Source organism: Prionailurus viverrinus, chromosome B2 (genome assembly GCF_022837055.1).
Source record: "Prionailurus viverrinus isolate Anna chromosome B2, UM_Priviv_1.0, whole genome shotgun sequence".
NCBI lineage: Eukaryota > Metazoa > Chordata > Mammalia > Carnivora > Felidae > Prionailurus > Prionailurus viverrinus.
The window spans coordinates 3,187,803-3,210,295 of record NC_062565.1 but is presented as its reverse complement, the minus strand read 5'-3'; the positions used below and the strand labels follow the sequence as shown (position 1 = coordinate 3,210,295).

The 22,493-nt window shown below is 47.8% G+C and overlaps 1 protein-coding gene and 1 non-coding gene across 2 annotated transcripts; one reads left to right on the top strand and one right to left on the bottom strand.

Annotated features, from left to right (window-relative positions):
* Nucleotides 1–5,069: 5,069 nt before the first annotated feature.
* Nucleotides 5,070–5,151, top strand: TRNAS-GCU (transfer RNA serine (anticodon GCU)). The gene has a single exon. It is a non-coding gene; the product is annotated as a tRNA-Ser (tRNA).
* A 4,002-nt stretch (nt 5,152–9,153) lies between these two features.
* On the bottom strand, nt 9,154–10,139 carry LOC125165622 (putative vomeronasal receptor-like protein 4). Its single transcript, XM_047858719.1, is given in 2 exon segments — nt 9,154–9,207; nt 9,209–10,139. Coding segments are annotated over 2 exon segments (930 nt in total). The 5' UTR covers nt 10,085–10,139.
* Nucleotides 10,140–22,493: the final 12,354 nt, after the last annotated feature.

The following is a 22,493-nucleotide window of genomic DNA, read 5'->3' as shown; positions in this document are numbered from 1 at the left end:
GTCTGCGTCTATAATGCATACAAATAACACTAATTTTTATTTTTTATTATTTTTAAAAATTTTATTCATTTTGACAGAGAGTGTGTGTGCGTGTGAGGGAGGGGAAGAGAGAGAAGGAGAGAGAGAATCCCAAGCAGGCTTCACACTGTCACACTGCTGGGATTGATGCAGGGCTCATCTCTGGGCTAGATCTCAGGAACTGTGAGATCATGACCTGAGCGGAAATCAAGATTTAACTGAGCCACTCAGGCACCCCAAATAATACTAATTTTTAAAAGCAATAGAGCATGTTAAGATATCAAAGTTGACTCAATGTTGAGAAGTTTAGTTTTTAAAAAAGCTTATAAATCTTTCACTGCAAATTGTACAAGGACAATATAAAAAAAGAGAGTGAGAGAAAGAGTAAAGTTACTTTATAGGTTGTATTCCTGTTAAAATAGATAAATTATTTTCTGCCCAGAAATGAAAAGCTCTTTTTTATCACTAAAGATTCTTATTAACTCTCTGGGTCTTGACATACTCTCAAATGATTTTTATCAAAAGCTTCTTATTAAAAAAAAAAACTGGTAAAGCTCATTACTGCTTCTTTGTACTATATTTGAAACATATTGCCTGAAGCATACCTTGCCTACAGATTCTCAAGCTTTATGGTTATATCTTGTTCCTCTCTCATCCTTTTTGCTGGCCAGGCTGAGAATAAAAATGAGCTGAAGATATCTTACACATCTAAATGATTTTCAGATTTTGGGGTGCCTGGGTGGCTCAGTCAGTTAAGTGTCTGACTTCTTAGGTCATGATCTCACAACTTGTGAGTTCGAGCCCCGCATCGGGCCCTGGGCCGACAGCTCGGAGCCTGGAGCCTGCTTCAGATTGTGTGTCTCCCTCTCTCTCTCTGCCCCTCCCCCACTCACACTCTGTCTCTGTCTCGCTCTCAAAAAATAAATAAACATTAAGAAAATTTTCATGATTTTCAGATTTCAAGATTCTTACTAGTCAAACAAAATATCGTATATTTATGATATAAAAAATGGGGGTGACTAAAAAGTACTTGCGGTGGACATTCAGCAGTAGTTAGATCACAATATGGTGGAGCTGTCCTATTTGCAGGCCCATCTCATTGATTGACCTTCACTTTGTTACATTTCTTACAAATTGCAGGTTTGTGTCAACCCGCTGTGGAGCAAGTCTGTGGGTGCCATTTTTCCAACAGCGTTTGCCCACTTTGCGTTTCTGTGTCTCATCCTCATAATTCCCACAATATTTTAAACGTTTCATTATTATTATATTTATTGTGGTGATCTGTGATCAATGATGTCACCACTGTAATTGTTTCGGGGTTCCGAGAACCGTGCCCCGAGACCATGGTGAACGTAATCAGTTAATGCTGTGTGTTGAATCACTATGTTGTACACCTGAGGCTGAGAGAAGATTGCGTGTTAAGTACATCATGCAGGGGCCCCCGGGTGGTTTCCCAAAGCTGGGTTAAGCTGGGGGTACCACTGGGAGTTCACAGGGGTGTACACAGAGCTGCGATCCGCGAGGACCTGACTTTGACCTTATCTCAACAAGGGCTCAACAGGTCACATGGCTCAGCGAGTTGTTGCCCTGTTTGCAGTTACTGAGGGTCTAACACCTTTATCCCTGGACTTGCAAGTCTCTGGAAGGGGACTAGGGGCTCCTCGTCCAGGAAATTATTTTGCCTGGAACCTGACACAGGCTAAGTCGCAGGCTGAGGTTTGTAGTGTGGGGAGAGTTTAAGCTCCAGCGGGACAGGTGGAAAAGCCTGGATAAGGTCTTCGCATCCTAAGAGTGAAGACCAGGGAGGCTGGTGCGAGGGTGGAGAGGAGCCCTGCCCGCGGCCACAACACCCACCTTCCTTCGGCCTTGAGGAGAAGGCACCTGAACACACGTGACGAGGAGGCTGGGGATGCGCGGTGACAGCTCCCGGGGCTGCGACCTTCTGGCTTCCCTCTGGGGCGGCAACTGAAGCTGGCATCCCCTGCCCCCAATCCCCCTTCCACTCCCCACTGACTGTGCTGGGGCCGCGTCTCTCCCGCCCTCGAGGAATCTGGGGGTGGGGGGTGGAGAGGAGACCCCAGGGCACAGGGCTCCAGGACCCTCGCAGGCTCTCCACGCAGCTCTGTGACGCATCAGTGATCTCAAGTTCGCCAGTGTAACTACCCATCACAGTTAGAAACTGGACAATGACTTTGGGGCAGGGCCTAGTAAGGACCTGGTGTCTGCCTCTCCTTTCGAGATTGTCTTGTGAGCATTTGCCAGGACATTCGGGGGCACCATGACGGCAGCACAGAAAGTTCGAGGAAGGCTATCTGTCACTTTATTGTGACCCCACTTAAAAAGTCCAATGAACTTACCAATGCAGCTAGAAAAGTTTATCATAAAGTTAATGAGGAAAAATAAAGACACAGGAATATCTAGGAAAATACCCAAAAGAAAACCTTTAAAGGAAACTGGCTCTCTTCATTAAGGTATACAATGAAACATCTATATTCAACAGTGTGGTACTGGGGCCTGGATAGGCAGACAATGGGCTGAATAGAAATTTCACAAATAGATACAATTACATACACAAATTCACTATAAAATAAAACTGGTATTTCAAATCGCAGAGAAAAAGGTTTTAATAGAGGCCTTTGAATCAATGCTATAATTATTTGGAAAAAAGATAAAATTAGATCTATTCCTCCAACCATATCCTCATAACTTTCCTCTGTTTGAAATAATCTCTAAATAAAAAACAATTCAATACGAATGAGTAGTCCCCAAGGCAAATACTGGACTGGAGGAGGTGTGACCCAAGAGCATGAACTCCCTGGGGTTCCTCGCCAGTCCCCTACGTACTGCAAATCTCCCTGCCTTTGCTCAGGACCCTTCCTCAGTCTGGGACACCCTCTCTCTTGGCCACCTCTAGAAAAGTTGCTCAAGACTAACCTTCATAGGGTAGTTCTATTTTTTTATTAATTTTATTTTTTTTAATTTACATCCAAATTAGTTAGCCTATAGTGCAACAGGATTTCAGGGGTAGATTCCTTAGTGCCCCTTCCCCATTTAGCCCATCCCCCTCCCACACCCCCTCCAGGAACCCTCAGTTTGTTTCCCATACTTATGAGTCTCTTCTGTTTTGTCCCCCTCCCTGTTTTTATATTATTTTTATTTCCCTTCTCTGTTCTGTCTCTTAAAGTCCTCATATGAGTGAAGTCATATGATATTTGTCTTTCTCCGACTAATTTCGCTTAGCATAATACCCTCCAGTTACATCCACGTAGTTGCAAAGGGCAAGATTTCATTCATTTTGATTGCCAAGTAATACTCCATTTTATATATATATATATATATATATACACACACACACACACACACACACACACACACACACCACATTTTCTTTATCCATTCATCCATCGATGGACATTTGGGCTCTTTCCATACTTTGGCTATTGTCAGTAGGGCTGCTATAAACATTGGGGTGCATGTATCCCTTCGAAACAGCACACCTGTATCCCTTGGATAAATACCTAATAGTGTAATGCTAGGTCATAGAGTAGTTCTATTTTTAGTTTTTTTGAGGAACCTCCCTACTGTTTTCCAGAGAGGCTGCAAGGTAACTCTATTTTCTGAAGGTTAGTCTTGAGCAATCCAGCAACTGCACTACTAGGTGTTTACCCAAAGGATACAAAAATTCAAGGGTACACATGCACCCCAATGTTTACGGCATTGTCTACAACAGCCATATTGTGGAAATGGCCCAAGTGTCCATTGACTGATGAATGGACTGATGAATGTATATATATATATATGTATATACACACACACAATGAACTATTATTCAGCCATAAAGAAGAATAAAATCTTGCCATTGCCATGGCGTGGATGGAGCTAGACAGAGTATTATGCTAAGCAAAATAAGTCAATCAGAGAAAGACAAATACCATATGATATCACTCATATGTGGGATTTAAGAAATAAAACCAATGGCCATGGGGTGCAGGGAAGAGAGGAAAAAAATGAACAACAGACTCTTCACTAAAGGGAACAAACCAATAGTTACCAGAAGGGAGGTTGGGGGCGGGGATGGGTTAAATAGGTGATTCGGATTTAGGAGGGCACTTGTGAGGAACACTGGGTACTGTATGTGCCTGTTGAATCACTAAATTCTACACCTGAAACTATTTCACACTGTTAACCAACTGGAATTTAAGTAAAAACTTGGAAAGAAAAATAAATACTAACCTTCGATATTGTCTTCCTTTTCCAGGCATTTATGATTCATTCTGATTAGTCAGAATTAATTCCTATTTTGTTCCTTCACCCGCGCTTAGGAAACAAGCAGCTGAAAAATCTCCCCCACCCCGACCCTTTGCTTGAACTCGCTAGGGATGAGTCTCAACATTTTTTGCACCGCAGCCTTTGGAAATCAGGCGCAAGTCGGGCCACCTGTCCCCCCTAAGATCACCCAAGAAGCACACGGGGATTTGGGGGGAATCGGAAGTCGCGGCCCGTCTGCTGGGATGAGCGGGGAGAGAGCCCCGCGAGTGAAGGGCTCTGCCCTGCGCAGTTCCACCCTGCAGGGTCGAGGCGGTGACGACACGGGGTAGAGTTGCAGCGCGGCCCCGCTGGGGCCCGTCGTCTAAGCTTCCGGACTGTCTTCTTAGCCGCGAATTCGGAGTCCGGACTCGCCAGGCTCCCTGAGGTCCACACCAGGGGGACCGGCTCTGGGAGCCCCCGCCCGCGGCTGGCTCGGGCGGGTGGCGCCCTCGGACCGCAGTGGGGGTGGGGCGCAGCCCGGTGCCAGGCAGCCGCGCGGGGGGAGCCCAGGCCCAGGCCGAGGTGCTTCCGTCCCGGCTCCGCCCCCGTCGCGACTCCTGGGGGAGCTGAGCCTGCTTTTCGCGTCGCGACTTTTCCAGTCCGGTCGTGGTCCATTCGCGTGGGAGCCGGAGCTGGTCTCCCGGGCGTCCCCGAGCCGCGTCCTGGATCCCCTGCGTCCAGGACAGCCGGGAGCGCCTGAGTATCAACTCTGCGGTAAAGCCCCCCAGACGGCAGCGCGTGGGGACGAAGTGGCCGAGTGGTTAAGGCGATGGACTGCTAATCCATTGTGCTCTGCACGCGTGGGTTCAAGTCCCACCTTCGTCGGTTGCGTGCTTTTGATTTACGATTATTTTTGAGTCTCCTTCTGGCGTTTCCAGCTTGGGGCCAGCTCCCTTCGAGTGCCAGTCCGAGGAGTGCCTGGTTGGCTCAGTGGCAGAGCAGGGGGCTGCAGGCCTTGGGGTCGTGGGTTCAAGCCCCACGTTGGTGTAGAGATTACTTAAATAAATAAGCCTGAAAAGAAAGCAATCTGCCCGCTGTTCTTGAGCTTCCCCTGGAGAAGGTTGTCTTTACCCTTACTGTATAAATTCTGCCACTTACCCCTTTCTTCTTTAAGGGAGTATTCCTGCATTTGTGACCTTAATTCTTTAGAGCGGACATTATTCTTCATTTTCACCCTGTCTAATATATTCTCTTGATATTTAGCCATATTCCTTGAAGAGCTCTTGTTTTTAGCCCATTCATAATTAGGAGAATTGATTGGTCAAAGGCTTGAACCTTATGAATCTTTTTTGGCCATTGACCAATTTCCAAATGGACCAGTTTCCAAATTTGTTTCATTTTACAGTGTTAGTGCTCATACTTGAGTAAGCCAGATTCTCAATACAATGGAAATCTAGTATTATTTTAGTATTTTATGTTTAGAGAACGATAGAATATAGGTTCTAGATAGACGTTTGAGGTGTATCCATTTAGGAAAATGTTTCCCCCTCAAATTTCAACTCGTTTTTACAATTACATTGCCTTCTGTTTAAAAACTATTATCTTCAAGAATTTTCCAAAATCTTTTTATGTTTAATTTTTTTTTTTTGAGAGAGAGAGAGAGAGAACATGGGAGGGGGAGAGAGAGGGAGAGAACCCCAAACAGGCTCTCTGCTGTCAGTGCAGAGCCTGACTCGGGGCTTGAACTCGCCAACCGTGAGATCACGCCCTCAGCCGAAATCAAGAGTCTGATGCTTAATGTACTGAGCCACCCAAGCCCCCTGAAGTAATAATTCTTCTTCTTCTTCTTCTTTTTTTAAAGACATTTGATTATAGCCATTTAAAAACACATCGATGATTGGAAATAATAATGTAAAAATATTTGCAGGCTTATCTCAGATCTTCAAAAGTCCCCTCTATCGTCTAGCCTTGCCCGTAGCCTCCTCTCTGTCTGCTCCTTCCAATTTGTCTTACGGGCAACTATTCTATCATCAGGAAACAAACTCGCCAATATCTCTTCCACGTCCCCTGGTAAGTTACCACCTAAACCTTCATTGGCCTGTCTGTGACTACATTGAGAGCCTTTGGTTCTTTACAGCAAAGAGAAGAAGAAAATGCATCAATGGGAAAGGAAATCTGATCTTAGGACTCTCTGATGAAACACTAGGCTTCAGAGAATCCAGTCGTCTCTGGAAAACCGATCCGAAGAAAAGTCTTTCCTCTCAAATTAAGGTACTCCACTGCACGGTAGCACTGTGAGTGAACATAGCATCCGGGTGCGCTGTGACCGTGTCGCCGTGAAGCCGTGGGTTTTTCCACCCAGAGGTGGCGGCACCTGCCGACTGCGACCTTCCTTTCCTGTTTCCCCTTGGTTTTCGTCCTTCATCCCTCAACCTCATACAAGTGATTCTTATCCTCTGAGTTCTCTTAATGCTTGTCCCAGAGAGCAAGTGGAAGAGAACTTTATCTTACGCACTTGCCCGTCCTGTGGGACGTACCATTTTGGCTCACCCACTCATTCTCTGGTGTGCATACTTCTGGAAGGCCGAGGGTTGGCTGGCTCTGGCTAGTTGAGCAAAGTGCTCCTGTCTGGCCAGTCTCAGAGGCTGGCCTGGGGCTTACGTCCACAAAACCAGCCACTGGAAGTGCTAGGGGCATCGCCGAGGGAGCGGGAAGTGGTGGCCAAGTCACAATGGACGGGATCCAAGGAAAGACAGGGAGGGAACGGACGAAAGAGGTTCTGGGGCTCAGGCCGAATGCACCAGAGGCGACCGGGCATCACAGACACCTCTCTGAGCGGGGACCCCGGCTCGTCTCTCACTGCCACGCCGTGTCATCCGTCGTGGCCCACACGCTTGTCCTTGGAGAGCTGGTCAAGGCTCTAAGCTTCCTCTGTTCTACACAGATCTGGGAAGCATGGAAGTTTAGCAAGTGCTCCGCACAGAAGCCTTCCAGCACTCACAATACTGTCAGGAACGTAAGCTCAAAAAAAAAAAATTGCAGTGTAACATAATAACAGAAGTAAGTTATTGAAGCTGTGTGGACGTGGTGTAATGAAGCCCCAAAGAAGTAGGCATAGGCAATCGCCATTATTTAGTATGGGAATAAAATAACCACATGCATACGTAAACAATATTGAAATATGGTAAACAGAAGTCTTTAACATGGAGTGAGAGCCTGTTTATATCAATTCGAAGATTTTGCACTCTACACATATATGAGAAATAAAAAATACCAGATATTTTTCAAAGTGGCTTCATCGGAAATCTTATTGCCAGACCTACGCATTGTACCCAGATATGTATATTTAATTCCAGTTTGAGAAATCAAGAACTAAGTTCTTCATCTGAGTTCGTGGAATGCCAGGGGCGCCTGGGGGGCTCGGTTGGTCGAGCGTCCTACTTCGGCTCAGGTCACCATCTCACGGCTCGTGGGTTCGAGCCCCGCGTCGGGCTCTGTGCTGACAGCTCGGAGCCTGGAGCCTGCTTCAGATTCTGTGTGTGTGTGTGTGTGTGTGTGTGTGTCTCCCTCTCTCTGCCTCTCCCCCCCTCATGCTCTGTCCCTCTCTCCTTCAGAAATAAATAAACATTAAAAAAATTTTTTTAAATAAATTAATTAATGGAAAGCCAGATTACTTTGTGCCCTTTGGTAATAAAGAGACGGATTGCGTCGTGAGGGCACCAGGCCGCTAACAAATGATGTCTAGGACTAAAACCGCAAATTGTTTTCAAACTTAGTTTCTTTATTCCTGTAAAAAGATACATTCCCACGAGTAGCAAATCAGAGAGCACAGAAACATATAAAATGAAACTCTTCATACTATGCCTCCACTTACCTGCTTTCTCTCAAAACAGGTAACCACTCTTATAGTTTACTTTTTATTCTTCCAGAGATATTTCGTGTGTGTAACACCAAATTAAATACATTTTACTCCCATGTGAATGCTATTGCCCTGAAATTGCTTTTCTTTTATTGATTAAAATCTACCATAGATGTCAAACTCTATCAGCACATTTAGCACTTGCTCACTTTTTCATGAATTTCATAAAATTCCATCCCTTTGGAAGGATGGATATTTATGGATGTATGAATGCTTTCAACTGACTAGAAACATAGAATCTTTGGTTGCATATTTAAGTTGTTTTTTTAAAAACAGCTCTGGGATGTCTATTTTTCTTAGTGTAATCCTCACGCAGACAATTATATTTATAGGATCAGATGCTAAAGAGAAATTATTGGGACAAAGGGTACATTACCTGGTAATTATGATTAAATTTGCCAAATTGCTTTCTTTGCTCGGTTCTTACTCCTGGAGTGGTCGTGGTGAAAGAGCCATCTAACAAACATGAGAATTTTTTGGTAATGTTTATTTATTCATTTTGAGACAGAAAGAGAGCAGGGGAGGGAGAGAGGGAGAGAGAGAGTCCCAAACAGGCTCCGTGCTGACAGCACAGAGCCCGACGTGGGGCTCGAACCCATGACCCGCTAGATCATGACCCAAGCCGAATAGTCAGACGCTTAACTGACTGAGCCACGCAGGTGCCCTGCCAACATAAGACTTGAAGTGACTTCTTGAGGGTGACAAGATGGAAAATGAGAAAATGATTCAGTCCCTGTCGTACAGGCTTCTGTGTCAGCTCAGGACCGAAGGTTCCGGTTTCTTGTATGCGAATAGAATAACTTCCATTATGTCTTTAATATATCTGTTATACGTTCAAGTTCCCCACGTCCGTTGTATTTTTACGCTTGATCTTAGCCAAAAGGCCCAGAAGCGATGTTCCGTTTTATCTTTAAACACAGCACAGGAAGACTAATGGTTATTTCAAATGACCCTACCTACTGAAGGCATCAGTGAAAAAACAGAGTTGTCCCAGCTTTATTTAGAGTGCCAACGTCCACCCTGACGTTGGTCTCTGTGAATCAGCACAAATGGGCTGAGAATTGCATAGCCAAGAGTTAGAAATTCTTGAATATTTAATACGAAAGAAGCATTCTCTAAGGAGAAATTTAAGCCCAGAGAAAGAATACAATCTGTCCAATAAAATAAAAGAAAACAAAGCATCAGAAGGAGAACACTGTGAGCGGCTCTTCTCTCGGCGGGGGGGGTCTGGTGGAGGATCTTGGATTTCTGAAGGTAGAGGACGTGTCTGTGGTGCTTGTGGAGAAGAAGCACCAGATAGGTGCTGGCCCAGCCCATGAGACTCAGAAACAAGAAATCCCGCAGGGCCATGAGGATGGGAAACGTCCACTTCATGATCTGGCTTCTTGGGAGGACGTAAGAGCAGCTATTTCCGTGGCTAGCTTGTGACCTGTTTAGGCTGCTCGTGTTTCTGACGTAGTAGAGTAAGTTCATGCTGACCAAGGAGTTGAGGACCCAGAAGAAGAGGCAGAAGGGAAGGATGTGCCTTGCGGATGCTGGCTTGAAGCCGGCGGGCACGGGGGCTCTGGGGCTGATGGTGGTGGCCTGGACCACGGCGAGGAAGCTGCTGGTGGAGATCGAAAGGCCCCGGGCCACCCTCTCCAGAAACACAAACGCTTTACAGCCCGTGTCGCCCAGGACGTTTCTCACACCAAACATCGCTATTGTTTTCAGCGTTACCTTGGACAAAAGTATCACGGTATTTGTAAAAACCAAGTGGATGCTAAGAAGGTGTACAGATTTCGTCGCAGTGCCCGAAAAGAAAGCGCACGTATACTTGACAAACACAGAGATGTTCCCCACGATGCCGGGTCCGGTGAGAAAGAGAAAAATGGTTGCCCGGATAGTGTTCAAAACCATGTTTTTGCTTCAAGGGCAGAGAAATTTGAATCCAGCAAGAGGCTTTCGAAGAAAGCTGTGGGCCCAGGTGGATCTGCGAAGAAAAATGCACATCAAAGGGCTCCTCCGGTGCACAGAAGACAGTCACGGTGTATGTGACAGAGCAGATTTCTGTCCAAAGAACTCTCTTCCTTTCCCCATGAGTGCTCTCGGCGGGTCATTCTATGTGGCTTCGGATGCGATCCTGAGAATCAGAATACAGAATCTGAAGTGGCAATCCGGATTTTGTTGTCTGGCTCCACACCGGCGAAGACAAACTACGTGCTCCAGAGTTTATGTGTCCCCGATACGTTCGATCCCAGCGTGTGCTGAGCGGAACTAAAATTTGCCCCAACCGGACGTCCCCCTGTGCTTTCCAGTTCTTCGCGTGACATCACCATCAGCCACCCCCAGGAAATCTGGGTCTTGCTCACCGCCCCACGTCCCCACACGAGAGCCTGAAAACCTCCCGTTGCATCAGTGTCTTCTCTAGCTCCCACATTCAGCCTGTCTCATCTGAACCCCTGAGGTTCAGCAGGCATGACGAATCTCATTCTGACGAGGATAACAATTTCCTGGTGTGCCTCCCGATGCCAATCTTTATACCTCTGATACACAGCCCTGAATACTTCCAGAGTTGTCTTTGAAAACCCAAACTGAGTCTGTGACTTCACTGCTTGCAAGTTTTCACCGGGTTTTCCTAGTTTCAACACCAAATCAGACGGCGTAGCCTTTGGAGATGGGACCCCAACTTTTAAAGCCGGATCAGCCAGAGACGTGCAGACATGGTCCGTGGGCTGGACGAGCTCTGATGGGACCTGATGCAGTCTGGGCAGGGCCCGGGGGGTGGGGGGGTGGGGGGACCTTGGAATGCTGCCCGGCAGGGGGGCAGGGGTCTGCACAGGAGGTCTGAGTCCCGCTGAGGACACGGAGGAGACCCCAGGGGAGGCCTGGGTCCCTTCAGGGCGTGTTACTGGCGCCCGGGAGGGGGCGGTTAGGAGAAGCCAGCTAACGAGGAACTGGGTGCTGTCCTGAGACAGGGGCGGTTAGGAAGTAGGGACTCCCAGGGGTGGGCAGGGTAGCCAAGTGGGCTGGGGCCGCTTGGGTAGGAAAAAGGAAGCACAGCCACGAAGGGTGATGGCGCCGGTCACACTCGCTCAAGAGCCCTGGGGGAATCCGTGTTTGCAGGGAATTGAGCGGTCAGCTGTCCCGCGGCTGTCCTCCCGCCCCGGTTGACAAGGGAACTGAGGCGCCTGCTGTCAGTCCCAGACCGCCGGCCCCCTTCGCGCCTGGGTGAAAATGCATGCTCTCGCCCCCAACCTCTCCCACCTCCCTTTTCACCCAGAAGTGGCTAGAACACTGCTGACAGCTTCCCCAGACAACATAAACCAGGAGGTCTGACTGAACCGCGGGGCTTGCACGGGCCCTGTGTGCTTGGAAAGGCGGCCCGCAGGCCTTCACCCCGCTCCCTACGCTCCCAGTCCTTAAGGGCTCGGACGACCGTGGCCCGGAAGGCGTCTGGCGGCACGAGCTGCATGAACTTAGGCTTGTGTCCGGGTTTGGCACCAGGAGGCGTCACGACCCGGGGACCTCGGTCGTGGCCTTTGGGCCCCCGCGTCCTCCCCCCCACGGACACGTGGGCAGACCGAGGCCTGCGCCACGTTGTCGGAGAAAGCGTGGCAGGATCCCAACTGCCTCGCACCTCGTGAAATAAACGGCCCGCCTGATGGCAGGAACAGCACCTGAGCCAACCTTCTGGAGTCAGAACAGATTCACTGTTTAGTCCAAGCCCTGGAATCTGTTACAGTGACTGCACTCAGCACAGCTCAGTGCCCCGCCGTGTCCTCATCAAATAGGTTCCCGTTTGGTTTTGCTTCTCTCGACCCAGAGTCTCCCAAGTTTGCAGCCTTCTTTTCATCTTCCCCAAATTTCAAAGCTCTGAATCAGAGTTGGGACCGGTGTCTGTGTCACCCAATCAGCCGCTTCTCTTCGTTTCCGACCGAACCCTGGCAGAGGAGGGAGGGACGGTGTCCCCCCAGATTCGTTTTGGGAAATGTCTAAGGAAACGATTTTCCCAGACACCTTTTCCCTTCAGACAGGTGCGTAGAGCCCCTTCTGGACCTAACACCTACCCGCTGAACCAAGGAGGCGCATCCCTGTCGGCTGGTGTTCTCAACTAACAGATGAGATCAGCGCTTTCGGCTACAGACCTCTAGGGTCCAATTGCAGGAGATTGCCTCGGGCCCCCACGTCATGACCCGGCAACCTGGCAACGAAGAGGTGGGACTTCGCCAACAGCCACTGCAACGGCCACCCTGGTGGCTGTTAAGAGGTGTCCCCGCAAGCCCAGGGGCGAAGCTGACATACACCTGCGGTAGAACGTATGATAGATGGGGAGGCCGCAGGGTGCAGGCGGGAAGACAAGCTCGCAGTGAAACGCATGCTCTTGGGGATTAGCAGCACGCTGGCCGAGACAAGGCCGGCTCAGCTGCCGAACACAGATGCACCAGACGCGGGTACAGATGTTGTAAACGCTGACGGGGCGGACAGAGTCGTAACACGGGTGAGCGTGGAGGCCGAAGAAAGAGTTGTTCCTGGAAACCCGAACTACCCTCACACCTGCTTGCTTTCTGGCTAAAAGAGAGCGGGAGCCCGATGTGGGGGCCCACCGCGGAGTGTCCTGTGGTACCAGACCCCGAACTCAAAAGCGTCTGGAGGCACCTTTGCGGAAGGCGGCCCCACCCGCTTTCTGGCCCCGGAACGTACCTGGGAAAGGTCTGACGGGTCAGGGCGGTCAGGCTCCCGGAGCCCTCTCGGGAGCTCCCTCACTTGGTCGCAGAGAGAAGCGACGTCCCTGCCTCCGAGGCGGACTCTGTAGGGCGCAGGGCGAACTGGAGGAACCGGTCGGCTGTGCTCACCCGCACCCGCTGTGCGGTCAAGTTCTAGGTCGGTCCTTCTGGCAGGTGAACCCGCGAAGCCATATTTGTACCCTCTGGGTTTGAGGAGCTCTTGGCAAACCTACAGCCTGACCGAGGCCTCAATTTCCAAAGTTGTCAGCCCGCTCGGGCGGAGAAATCCCTCGGCGGAATCTCGGTCCCTGAAGTATAGCTGTGCGTCTCCCTCCACAATTACAAGTGTGTGGCTCAGAAATGTTCTCAGTCTTAATGAGGCTTAATTGTATTAATAGGAAGGTTGTGCCGCGGGAAAATGAACAACAGCCAGGCTTCTGTATCCAGCCTTTCCCATTTTTCTGGCCCCCTCCTCGCCTCCCCTACGTTCCAAGGCTGTGAATCAGAATGGGGACCGGCTCCTGGACACATAGAAGTCTCTTTCCTTTCTTTCTCGCGGTGTCCTTTATGCACAGGGATCTAACAAAGGGTGGCTGGGATGGAGATTCTGTTTTCTGCGCGCGTCACAAGCATGATCCGGAGAGGACAGGAGTCACCACGCTCCGCCTAGGCACACTGTGTTTTAGTGGGGAGGTGAGTTTCCTTCCACCTCTCTGAGATCCAAGCTAAGACGTCTGTCGTGGAAGACGTCCAGACAAACAAAAGAAAACAAGACAAACAAGAGGAAACAAGCAGGCATTTATTAGCACATCTACCTCCTGTGCACTTGAAGATAACCAGAAAAAATTGAGTACCTCTCCGTGGGGGCGGAGAATTCTGGCTAAACACCACTGACTTAAGGGAGGGGGAAGGGAGATGACTGATCATTTTTCAGAAGTTAGAGAAGTTAGGAGCCCACAAATACAGATTCTTAGCGAGTTAAACAGAAAGTGATCGCATCAGACACATTGTAGGGCAATTCATAGCACAGAAGTGAAAAGATTTTTAAAGCAGCCAGAAAAAAAGATTTCTGAGGAAAGGATGTGCAGATTGGCATAGATTTCTCAAAAGTCTGAAGTGAGAAGATATATTTTGACACTGTTGGGGGAAAAAAATGCTGTCAACTGGCAGGGTTATACAAAGTAAATGTGTCTCTCACATATAAGGATCAAATAAATATAATGTGAGATGAAGCAAAATAGGGCGATACTGCCACTAAGAAAGATTTATTAAGGAATCTTCAAGCTCATACTTGAGGAATTATTAAAAAAAAAAAACCTAGGAGAGCTAAAGTGTAAGTAAAAAAAAAAAAAAGGAAAAGAAACCGTTAAATAGATAAACATAAGCAAATATTGCCAGTATAAGATGATGGTGAATCAGATAAATAATGTCTCCTTTTTGACTGAAAAGATGGGAATTAAAGTACTGGATAGGAATAGTTTCGCAGAAAGAAGCAATTAGATTTCCAGTGTTTCAAAGTGTTGTAATGCTTAGAGAACCTTACGGAGTACCGTGACTTCAGGCTCTGTAAAGTCAACCATGCGGGATGACATTTCAGTAATAAGCACGCAAAAAAAAAAACTGAACAAAATGTATACCACGTGGGTGGGTGGAGGAAAAGAAGAGTAGAATAACAGGGGAAATGAAAGAAGAAAAGACAGAGCAGAAGGAATGATAAACACAAATACGGGAAGAGTACAAATCAAAGAAATCCAAGTAGATCACTGCGTACCATAACAACATGTTAACGCCCAACCATGGAATGGTCTCTCATATGGGAAGGATCTCTGGGCAGGTTTGGGTTTCGGCTAAAGGAGTCCGAGCAGGGGCTTGGGGAAGCAGGATCAGTTCCTGTTTCTGAGATGGGATTAGTAATTCGGAGAAGCCAGCAGTAGGTAAGAATTGGGTGCAGTCATGTATCTAAGGTGGGTTAGCAATGGGGGATCCCCAGTAACAAACAGATATATCAAAAGTGCTTTGGGGTGGGGCGCCTGGGTGGCTCCCTCGGTTAGGCGGCTGACTTCCGCTCAGGCCGTGATCTCACTGTTCGTGAGTTCGAGCCCCACGTGGGGCTCTGTGCTGACCGCTCAGAGCCTGGAGCCTGCTTCGGATGCCGCGTCTCCCTCTCTCTCTGCTCCTCCCCCACTCACGCTCTGCCTCTCTCTCTCTCTCTCTAAGATAAATAAACATTAAAAAAAAAATTAAAAAACTGGTTTGGGGCCTCATTGGTATGAAAGCAGTAGGGATTTCAAGAGGGGGCATTTACAGTGTTGTTCAGCTGCTCTGTGACCTTGGAAGAAATGGTCCTGCCTGTACACTTTGCAGCCTGATTTGCCTACATGCGTCCTCAAAGCCTGATGAGTGCTCTTCTCTTTTTTCAGCATGAGCTGACTTTGATTCTCTCGGTCTGGGAGAGATTTTACTCTCCGAAACATCAAACATTTATATGTTTCACAAACATTCAACAATTTAATTTGCTCTCATTGACTTATTCTTGAGAAAGCAACGAGTCAGTAAATCACCTTCCCAAGGTCTCAGAGCTGGCCGCTGGCGGAAGCCGACATCAAACTCAGGAAAAGTAATTCCAGAGGCCGTAGATCAAGACGTTATTCTTTGCTGCCTATGACTATTGCATTAGGGGAAATTAGATATCAAATACTGCCCTTTTCCCTCTTTAAGAGGCCTATCCAACACATAATGACAGATCAGGTTAAGAGTAAAATTGTGGAAGAAGATACCTTGACTAATGAAAATAGTAAGAATGTAAGAGGACCTATATTAACACGACACAAAACAATGAAGGCAAGAGAGCATTCCTGCTGACCATAGAGGGTTTCCATATAGTGATAAAAGTTCCAAATCATATAATAAAAGAATTCCCAACTGTATATAGTTATTAAAATAATCTTAAAATATAGAAAACAGAAGTGATAGAACCACAGGGAGAAATTTACATATTCACCACTATAAAATTTCAACATACCTTTTTCACTTATTGATAGGTAAATAAGACCAGAAATTAGTAAACATTTAGAACAACATAATAATTTAAAACATATTTAGACTCTTACATCCTAAAATTAAAGAGAATGTGTATTATTAAGATGGTGTAGGGGCGCCTTGATGGCTCAGTCAGTTGGGCATCCGACTTTCGCTCAGGTCATGATCTCGAGGTCCGCGAGTTCAAGCCCCACGTTGGGCTCTGTGCTGACAGCTCACAGCCTGGAGCCTGCTTCGGATTCTGTGTCTCCCTGTCTCTCTGCCCTTCCCCATCCACTCCCTGCCTCTCTCTCTCTCTCTCTCTCTCTCTCTCTCAAAACTAAATAAACATAAAAAAAAGAAGGTGTGCAAAACATTACGGGGCCCTAAGGTCTCAAAAAATATTTTAACAGTATAGTTAAAACTGTATTTTCTGAAAAATATAGTTAGGTTAGAAATAAATATCAAAAGGTAAGACATAATATTTCCCTGCTTATTTTCATTTGTTACATATGCATGGATCCCAAAACAATACACATGGAGTTTCCCTTGTTTGAAACTCTATTAAAATTGTACCTTAACTTACCTAACTTTCTCCCGCTTGTTCGTCTTGTGGTTGTAGGCGCAATTCGTTATACCCCGTGCTGTCAAATATTCAGTTGTACGAATGTATCACGACGTCTTTATTCATTCTCTTACTGGCTTAGATTTATTTCTAGTTCTTGTTGGTTGTTATTCATTTGCCCTAAAAGCAACTCTACTAACTGCCTTGTGTCCTGCACAAACGTGCCAGACGCACCCTACAGAAGTGGCTCTCAAAGTACCAAGTGCCTCAGCGCTCCCTGGACGGCCTGTTAAAACACAAATCATTGGGAAACACTCCCAAGAGTTTCGGACTCAGTAGGTCTGGGACGGGCCGTAGAATTTTCATCTCTAACCAGTTCCCAAGTGATGCTCAGATCTCTGAACCCCACGTCAGGACCACACTTCAAAAACTAGTATTCTAAGGTATACGTCGTAGAGTAGTAAGGTATCTGGTAACAGTGAGATATGGCAGTGGTCGTTTAACAGCTGAGTCATAGGCCATGAGTTATTCACACTTCCTGGTTAATAATTTCAGGGGTGCCTGGGTGGCTCAGTCGGTTAAGCGTCCGACTTCGGCTCAGGCCATGATCTCATGGTTCGTGAGTTCGAGCCCTACGTCGGGCTCTGTGCTGACAGTTCAGAGCCTGGAGCCTGCTTCACATTCTGTGTCTCCCTCTCTCTCTGACCCTCCCCCGCTCATGCTCTGTCCCTCTCTCTGTCAAAAATAAATGAACATTAAAAAAGGAATAATCCCGAACTATTTCCACACATGTTCCAATCAGCAAGCCACCAGCCCTAAATCCCCAGTGTCCCACATGCTCACTAACACTTGGTCTTCGGTCCCTTTAAATTTGAGAAAAATATTATTTTTGTGTGTGGTTTTAATTTACATTGCCATAAAACTACTGAGCCCGAGTGTGTCCTCATCTTTATATATTCCATTCAGGTTTTTACTCTTCTGCAGAATGGCTCTTCCTCCCCGCCCCCATTTTTTTCTTTTGTCTTTTTCCTGTTTATTTTAGCAAGGCTTCATATATATTCTGAATACTGATTCAGCATAGTTGGTTGTAGATACGGTTTACCAGTCTGTAGCTTGCTGTTTTCCTTACTTAGGGGGCTTTAAAAAAATTTTTTTTTAATATTTATTTTTTGAGAGACAGAGAGAAAGAGACAGAGCATGGGCAGGGGAGGGGCCGAGAGAGAGGGAGACACAGAATCGGAAGCAGGCTCCAGGCTCAAGCTGTCAGCACAGAGCCACGAGGGGCTCCAACTCACAAACTGTGAGATCACGACCTGAGCCGAAGTCGGACGCTCAACTGACTGAGCCACCCAGGCGCCCTACTTAGGGGGCTTTTGGACGAGCATGAGTTATGAGAGATCTGGGTAGGAGTCCTACTGGCTGCCCTCTGGGAGTTACTTAAGCCCTCCAGCCTCAGCATCCAACTTATTTCTCCCATTTTCATGAAGGTCAAATAACTTATATAAAGTACTCTGATGTATAATTCATTACCATGTGCCTCTCTTTACAGGCGCTGAGCGAAAATTGCAGCAATCTGGCGTTTTCTCCAAAGAGTGCCTCCCGTCTGCATCCTTGTGCCGACGGGAGCTCTGCGAACAGCAGACACGGTCTGCGAGAAGATATTCAGACACTCACGCGCACCCCACTTTGGAGGGAGCACAAAGGTTACACTAAGGGACCCGAAGGACTGAATAAAAGCCGTGTAAGTGAGATGAAAAGCAACGTAAGCGAGCAAAGCGTGTGTCATCAGCAGCGCCCAGCAGGACGGGAGGTGCTCCCAGGGTTGTCCTCCCCAAAGGGATGGAAAACCCCCAGTGTCCTCTGCGCCCTCACCTCTCCCCTCCTTCCACTAACCCCCACCTCACCCAGCTGACGGGAACCCAGCTCACTCCGGGGCCCAGCCAGCACCTGTCAGTCCCGGGCCTTCCTTCACGGCCAGGTCCTGCGGAGAAGGACTATGTAAGCCCGTCTGTGCCACGAGGCGGGGGTGAATGTCACATCAGCTTCCCTCCCCTGCTTGAATGGACCAGCTAGAAAGGAGCCATCTCTGTAAGTGGCACTAGGGACCCGAACAACTCTGGGTGGGGGGTACGCTCATCCCACTCAGACCCGGGTCTGGACCATGACCGCAGGACCTGACCTTCTGGGCCACCGACACCATTTGGAGGCAAACTTGCAAAAGAAATGAACCCACTCAGAAGGGAGCACCTCAGTGAGCTGTATGGACTGACTCAGAGCCCACGACCAGCCCCCAGATCAGGAAGCCAGCACCCCAGGAGTCCCCCTCCTGCTCCCTTCTGGACCCCGTCTATCACGAGGTGGGGGGGGGCAGTGGGGATTCTGACCCTACCCCTCAGTGATCTTCTGTTATCAGTGTGGGTGCAGTTTAAACTATTCACGAAGTGAGCACTTGTGATTCTCAGGTGTCTGTTCCTGAGCTGTGGAGACCAGTGGGATATGGGTGGGGGTGGCAGGAGGCCCTAATGAGGTCCGGGGACCCCGAGCCCCCCCACCAGGGCCCCAGCTGCACCAGCGCTCAGCCTGCAGTGCGTTCACTCTAATTGCATGAGGACGGTTCCCGGCTCCGCAAATTACAGAGCATCAGGGAGAGGGGAGAAGTGGGCCCCGGGGACCCACCTGGTGCACAAGGAGCCCTTGACACTGACATCGTGATCTCAGCGCCTGAGCCAGGGGCACGGGGACCCGGGGAGGTATAACAGGGCCCGGCTGGCGCTGCGGCCAGAACACCCTCTCCCCGAGCAGGGCCGCGTGCAGCTGACGAGGTGGGTACCCCTGGCGGCCACGGGTGGGCGCCGGCCTTGGCTTCGGACACAGGCCCTTGGGGGGCAGGGCGGGGCCGGACAGGCTCGAGAGGAGAGGAGAGTCGGAGCCTCTCTGCTGGGTCGGTTGTGCGGCAGGAGCGGCCGAGACCCAGGGGGAGGACAGCTGGCCGCCTCCCAGCCCTTCGGGAGACGCGGCTTCTCTGTGCTGCACAGGAGGTGAGCCCGGGGGTCCACGCTGTGCCCGAAGCTGCCCCTTCCTCCCGGGGTGGGGGGGGGGGCGTCAGATGGACGCCCAGGGCGGCTCACCCGGGTGTGCGCGCACGCACTGACTCTCTCTGGGGTTTTCTCTCAGCTTGTGTGCACGTCCCCTCCCGGCAGAGGGGCTCTGTGCCCGTTAGTTCTGCCTTTTCGGCACTGGGCACGCTTGCCTGCTCTACTAAGATTTAGAATTCCAAGTGTTGTCACATGTATTCTGCATTTTTCTTTTAAACAGCACAGTAGCTTCAAAACCTAACACAGTAGACTCTTAGAATTGCTGAGACACTGACACAAAGGGTGGAAGGAAAGCGCGCATGACCCTAATGGGTGTCTTTTAGGGAATTGCTCTTTAGTCGTTTCCAGGCAGTGACGCTCACTCAGTCCTCCCAACAGACCAGTCCGATACAAAGCATCGGTCCCATTTTACAGATGGGGGTCGTGGGGCCCTAGGGAGCTCACGGAACATGTAGAGGGAGAGCGGAGGAACCAGGGTTTGAAGGTGGGAGCGGCGGACCGCAAAGCTAGCGGGTGTGAGTCCGGGCACGAGTGTGCGTCCCGGATCAACGAGGCCGGGTAGGCCGCCGGGGGATCCAGGCCCCAGTCTCCGGGAGACTGGGCAGGTCCGTCAGGTGGGAGGTAGAAATGGACGGGCCGGCCTGGAAAGGAGAGATCAGGGGAGCAGAGTGGGGATGGTCACAAAGAGTGAGGGAAAGGGGAGCAGCGCCTGGAAGCAAGACCAAGTCACTAACGTGAACCGAGATGCGCCTGACGAACGTGTCCCAGGTCCTGACCAAACGCTTCAACATATCCATGGTTTCATCCTATTTATTTGCTACAGTGTTATATTTGTTATAGCGGCGAGTCGCCAATTACTGAACCATTTAGCAAGTACTATATAAGAGAGAGAAAACCCGGGCTCCCCAAATCATAGAGCTAGACACAGCCAGATTGGGGTGCACACCCAGGGTTTAAATGCAGTCTCCGGGATGCTGCTTTTATCATTTCCCACCGCTGAGCCTGGCACAGCCCTTGGGTCTCAGGCTTATAAAGGAAATAAATCTTGAAAACACTGATACCTTAACATTGTAAATCTTATGGTTGGAATAATGAAGGTAATTCTAGTTTTGTTTCCTACTGTTCTTTATTCTTTGATCTCAACTCAGGCAGATGCCTCTTTTTCCTTTCAATATTAAGCAATCCAATGACGGTAGGACCGTTGTTGTCTATGTGAGATATTTTTCTATCCCCGAATGGTATTGCTAAAATTGATTTGTAAAAGAGCTCTATTTAGTTGATTTAAAGTCAGGTGCTCATAAAAATTGGGCATTCTAAAACTCAGAAAGGTAGAAACTAACCCAAATGCTATGCAAGTTCACGTGATCTAATAAAATACTTGATATAAAAGCTAGTTTAGGGGCACCTGGGTGGCCTAGTCCGTTAAGCGTCCGACTCTTGATTTCGGCTCAGGTCACGATCTCACGGTCTCAAGATCGAGCTCTGAGTCAGGCTCCATGCAATGTGGAGCCTGCTCCGGATTCTCTCTTTCCCTCTGCCCCACTCTCCTGCTTGTTCTCTCTCTCTACCTCAAGAAATGAAAATAAAAAATAAACTACCATTTAAAAAAGCTAGTTTAAGGCTGATGGTTTCTTTAAAACAGACGTGTCTTTAGAATTGTTGACATTAAATGTAAAAAATTTATTCTGAGTTTACTAGCCAAGTAAGTTCATGTCTCCTAGGAGACCTGTGAACCACAAACAGAATGTGATAGCTTAAGATAATGGCTGATTTTGCCTAATGTTTAGTGAGGTTTTTGCACGTAATCTACATATAACTTTTAAAAGCAAGTAAATGGAAGATACATTGTTATAAATAAGCCTTCCAGTAACATTTATGTCCACTTGATTTTTCTAAGTCTTTTTGGTAACCTAAAACTTTAAAATTTTGCTGGATTAGGTTAAATGGTAAATTAAGTGAAATCCATTAGAAAGCTAGATCGTTTCCAAACAAGACAAAATATTCCAACAGTAATTACTAAATACAGTTTTATCTACTTTGGGCTTCTTTTACAGAAAAACGAAAAGATATTTAGATATGTTGACTTAAATTGTTTAATATTTAATTTAATTTAAAAAAGATATTCTTCTAGAAATTTTGAAATATCTTCATAATTTTACAAATGTAAAGAATGCTGGTACAAGGGCATTAATCCTGTCCATTGTTATGACCTCATCTAAACCTAATCAACTCCCAAGTCCCCCCACCCTTCCTAATAACACATCACATCACATCACATCACATCACATCACATTCTTAGGTTGAATTGTGGGGGACGCAAACATTCAGTCCATAGCAGCTGGTTTCTGATGAATAGACAGGAGTGAGAGATAAGAAGGGTGGTAGCAGGTGAGGCACAGGGACTTTGTGCATATTCCTGTGGGTCAGATAAGTGCCAAGATTCAGTTTGTTTGCAGGAGTTAAATGTACGCTAGCACTTTCCTACAAGATGGATCCGAAAGCAAGGATGTCAAGCAGGTAGCTTTGCACAGATCAAGAGAAGGCAATTGAGCTTGGACTAAATGCAAAGCCATCAAGGGACTGTAAGATAGAGATTCAAAGAAACAGACTTCTGATTTGAAATCTCAACTGGCACAAAATGAATAGGGAAAATCCTATTTTTAGGGAAGAGTCAGGAGCTAGGAAAATATACTAACCACAGTATGAGATATCAGGGTAGCACTTCTGACGGAGAAAATGGTCAGGTTAGACAAATGTTACGTTACACAAAAGTAAATTCAAAATGGATAAAATACCTAAATGTGATACAAGAAACCATCAAAATCCTGCAGGAGAAAACAGGCGGCAATGTCTTTGGCCCGGCCAAGCAACTTCTTACTGGATGTGTCGCTGAGGCAAGGGAAATAAAAGCAAAAGTGAACAAT